General features: G+C 46.5%; 1 protein-coding gene across 1 annotated transcript; it reads right to left on the bottom strand.

The window, feature by feature from the left end:
• Window positions 1-2696: 2696 nt before the first annotated feature.
• LOC131267473 (general odorant-binding protein 45-like) lies at window positions 2697-3686 on the bottom strand. Its single transcript, XM_058270360.1, has one exon. The coding sequence runs from the start codon at window positions 3684-3686 to the stop codon at window positions 2697-2699; it is 990 nt and encodes a 329-aa protein (XP_058126343.1).
• Between the last annotated feature and the right edge of the window lie 1189 nt (window positions 3687-4875).

The raw sequence follows: 4875 nt of genomic DNA, 5'->3' as shown, positions 1-4875 counted from the left end.
AATGGGTTGGTAGGTTGAATAATTTTGTTAAAAACTAGACAAGATCGATTACTACAATTTGGGACACATTTGCGCGTCTTTACAAGACCTTTCATTTGAGGGGTCATATGTACAAATTGGTTCAGAATCCAACAAGTTATCAACAATATTGCAGTTATTAGCAAACATTGAAGTATTCTTGGTCCGAATGTAAATAATCCCCTCAACTGACAGTTCGGTTTTATTTTCGTTTCAGTCTTCATCGGTCGGCCGAAGTGAAAGGAGCTCGGTGCGCGAGGCGTGAGCGTTCTGCAAAACGTGCATCGACAGTGAAAAAAGCATCACGAATTCGGTGTGAGTGCACGGGTGTGTGGTTTTATAAATATCCTGTGCGAAAGTCGTCAGCTCGTCAAAATGCCAAAATTATGTAGAGGTTTTTTTTCGGCATGTCCCGTGCATCCGCACTAGCTTCGAAACAAAACAGCGGAACCAAACGAAAAGCCGAGGCTTGCTGTGAAAGTGTGTATCGGAATTTAGTGCCCACAGATGCTGCGGCATTTTATTTATCGTGCCCCCTAAAACCCCCAGCGCAAACGCCTACATGAGAAGATTGTGTATAATTAGCGCAAACTTGGATTGTCCTTCATTGATGCGAAGTATCGATCCCGCTCGTCGAGTGGACAGTCGTGTTTGCTAAACTTGTTCCGATACGCCGTGACCACTTTCGCTTGCGTTCCAGATATTTTCGTCGCATTTATCGAAAGTGTTCTGCTGCACACATGAAAATCGTAGAAGCATCTCGTCGCAGCCTTCGAGAAGTTTAGAACAGCAGAAAACTTTTTGACAGGCGCTACTCTTGAACGAAACAGTGCGAGACGCTAATTCGATAGAGTATCGAGGGGGAAAGGTGGCGAAAGAAAGAAGCATGCTATTTGTAAACAAACCAGAAGCAATCGGCATTCGATCCGAAGAAATTTCGATAACCGTGTGCGGCGATAAGCATTTTATCATCTAGGTTTATGGTTTAACGATTTATTGGTATCATTCCCCGAAGCTTGCTGCTTATCTTTCGAGTAATAAAAATCTAATAAGAAATCTTTTCCTTTCGATTGTTCTAGTTATCTGGCAGCAGATTAAATCACACTCTTATCGACCGTATGGCAGTGCCGTCTGTTCGTCTGTTTGCTTACGTCCCCCCCGTAAGTGGTAAGAAAAGGGAGGAGTGAAAGTTTATCCACGTGTTAACCGAAGCCAAGTCAAAGTGATTGAAATAATCAGGAAAAAAAAAGAAATCGGTCGGTTGGACCGGCCGTCGGTGGCCGCCGTGAATTGAAAAATTTACCGTACCGGAAACAGTGTACGAAAAGAGTGTTTTAAAGTGTCTGTGCTTGTGTGTAAAAGTGTAAATTTTATGTGAAAGTGGTTGAGAATTCTCTTTTTCCTGTAAACCCATCCCAACCCAACCCAGGCGTCATTCTTTTCGAACTAAACGTGGGATATAATATAAAGATACCAAAGGTGAGCTTTTCATTATTGTGAAAATTCTTTTCTTTTAGCACCCTTCAGTTATATGTTTACTATGTGATCTGCCTCTGTAAACTATTCAAAAAGCGATAAGGCGAGAGAGTGTTATATAATGTCAACCGGCGTTAACCCACACAACTGATAAGATTACTAAAAGGTTATCAACGTCGGGCACACAATATATTGAGTCTGGTCTAAAAACGTTCCGTTCGAGTATAATTTCCTCCATCTAACACTAGAGCTCCAAACACTCCACCATTGTAGCAACGGAACCACAAACCACGCAAACGCTTTCGAAAAGTTTCCTCGGCGCCACGTGCTCCAATCGCTTACGGTGTTGAGTTTTCCTCCTTTAAGTGGGAAACTTTCGTGCGTTCCCATTTCGGCGGAGTGTGGCGTATGATGCGAATAAACCAGGCCCGGGTCTTTTAACACGTGCAAACGGCGCTTTAATTACAACGATAATCAGCTACCGCAAGAAAAAAAAGCAATAGCACCACCCCGTGCTTACAAACGCGACGGAATGGACAATTAAAAAGTCGATGGATCGGGTAGCGAACGATCGAGTGTATCGAAACTGTCGTGATGGGGGTATGTAACAGTCGAGTACCGATTGTGGTTCCAAAATCCAACCAGGGGCGGGGGGGCGGTGGGAGTGGTGAGAAAATGGTTTCCAAATAACTCCAACCAAAGACGAAACCGACCGCGCGCGGGTTGTGGGTCATGCCTTGGTGCGTGTTTCGGGTGCTGGGGTTTGATTTTATTTTCCCAACAATCCACTTTCCATTTTCTTACCCCTTTCGGGCGCCCCATCGTAAAGATTTCATTTGTTTAGGAAACGTACGATTGCGCGTTCATCACTGTCCAGAGCCAGTGTGGAGATTTCTCCCCTTTCTTCACTCCATCCGTTTTGTTGTTTTGTCTGAGCGGTTGGAAGCCGGTGGAAAACTAGTTCACTATCACACGAATCACACGGAATCGGTCGGAAAATGCCTCACATTACGTAACGAAATCTCCTCCTCCGCCCCCCACCCAGAAGTGGAAAAAACAATCACGATTGAATAAAAGAAGTCACGCAAATGCACCACAAAAAGAAGACACGTTGATGGTTTGTTGATGGTTAGAAAATGGTTGGTTATATAATTTTATTACCAGAAGTAACACCACCGTTTCTCCCGGCTTTACAATTTCATTCACTTCTTAGCCGGTTGATTGGAGAGATCCTCGAAGACGATCTCCAACTGAAGCGCCTGTCGTTCTCTCTTCTGTTTCTTAATTGGATAGCCAGCGAGAGCATTGGATTTGAAATATCCCTGAGGTCCTTTGGATACTACCGTCGGAGCTGGTGTGGTGGTCGGTGAGGTTTGTACTGGAGTCGTTGTTGTGACACCAGCGTACATATCGAGCTGATCGTCACGGAAGCATTGATACAAAGATCGATACGCCGCTGTACACTTGCTCAACTTCTGACGTCGCTGGGAAGCGATACATTCGTTCGCACGCTCCTTAAACACTTTCTCGTCGGCACAGGACTCGCATTGGATATATAACCGGTCCACGTTGGGTCCATCCCGATCGCTGTACAGTTCGGTCCGCAATCCAACACATCGGATGAAGCAGTGCGTTTCCGGATCATCCGGGAAGATACCCTCCCGGTACTGGTGGAGTCGAGTGGGAGCAAGTCCTAGAATATCGAGACAATCCTGCTGCACCTGACGCATCTCGAGGCTGGTCTTGGGCACATATCGGTCCTGCTTCACCAGGTATCCGTACTGCTGATGATAGCACAGGAACGAACGGTGTGCCCGCTCGCAGACATCCGTCACAGTCGGCTCGAGGGCGTCGAGGCAACACTGCGTTCGATTTCGGTAGCAGACGTCTTCCGGAGCCGGCTTATAGTACTGCCGGATGGCGGACTCTCGTAGACCGGTGGTGTCGTTCCAAAAGCGCAGCAAGACTCCAACGCATCGTACCAGACACATGCTGTCCCGATCGGCCGGATATAGCAAGAGTTTGTACTCATTCTCCAACCGATCGGACGATATTCCCAACTGGGACGCACATTCCTTGAGTGCCGCGTCGAACGCCGTTGTACAGTTGGAAGTCGTCTCGGCCCTTCCAGGGGTCACCGCCATCGCTCCGAGCAGGTACATCACGCAAAGACCTACGAACTTGTAATCCATTTCACCGCTTATGAGACTCTGGTCTTTCCGGCTCTCGACACAAATCGCTATTCGTTAGTTGCAGTGGTCGTAACGTCAGCTTTTATAGCCAGAATCACACAGGTTCATACGGTGTTCATCTTCCGACCGTTTTCGGTCCACGATCACGTCCAAGTCCAAGTTTCGCCGTAAAACGCCCCTGAAGGGAAGGTCATGATCGGCACCCGGGATCGAAACCTCGAAACCGGGTGAAGCTTAGTTGGCGACCCGTGGACGTGGTTATATTGCGGGTAGTAAAGTCATACCTTCGCCCCCGAATGGAGCACGTATGGCGGTACGGAGAAGTGGCCAACGGATTGGTTGAGGTGGAAACATTCGTTGGGGATTATCACTGTCCAACATGTTAGATTTGTGTTGGCAGTGATCAGTGAATGGTGGTGCCTTTTCCATGTTTTCCCGCATCAGCAAGTTGACTTTATTCCAAATGGGACGTAATCAAGTAGTATGGTTTCTTCGTACAGCGCTTTCTCCAATTGGTGTCTGGTTGTTATCGATCTTACAAAAGATAACAGGTTTCTCATTAGCTTTACTAGTAAAAGATGTTGTAGATAACGTTTGGATCGAGTGATAAACTTGTATAAGAAAGTTTCTACATCTGATATCTTCAATTATCTAGGAATTCAAATTTGATAAAATTGCAGGTCAATCTTCAACAGTCCTAATCAAAACAGGTACAATTAACGTGACCATCCCATTAGTGAAACCGTTTTTTTGTGTTGCCCCTTTTTAATCATAAACCGATTGCAAAGTTGATGTTGGGGTAGGCATAACACAGACAACACTATTACCGCATCCTCCTCCGCCTCTGCAAATCTGTCAACATTAGTCCACAAAGCTCACCGAAACCCGCTTTTGAAATCCGGTTCCGCTCCCATGCGGAACTCGTGCCTCGAGCTCGACGATGTGCGAGAGATTGCATAATCGAAACACACACACGAAATTGGTGATCGGTGTTCCTCTCCACGTTCCCCGAAGTCAAACATTCCAGCCAGCGAACCAGGAGCGAACCTCTGGGGTGTTTTGCGTGGTGTAAATTCAGCTTGAGTAGCAGAAAAACTGGGGGACTACCATCTCTCCCACCCCTCGCTATTGCGGTCTGATTTGAATGCGTTTTATGCTACGCGCCCCATTTGGCCTCGATCGCATGTTC

Source organism: Anopheles coustani, chromosome 2 (genome assembly GCF_943734705.1).
Source record: "Anopheles coustani chromosome 2, idAnoCousDA_361_x.2, whole genome shotgun sequence".
NCBI classification, from domain to species: domain Eukaryota; kingdom Metazoa; phylum Arthropoda; class Insecta; order Diptera; family Culicidae; genus Anopheles; species Anopheles coustani.
This window is presented reverse-complemented; position numbering and strand designations above follow the sequence as displayed.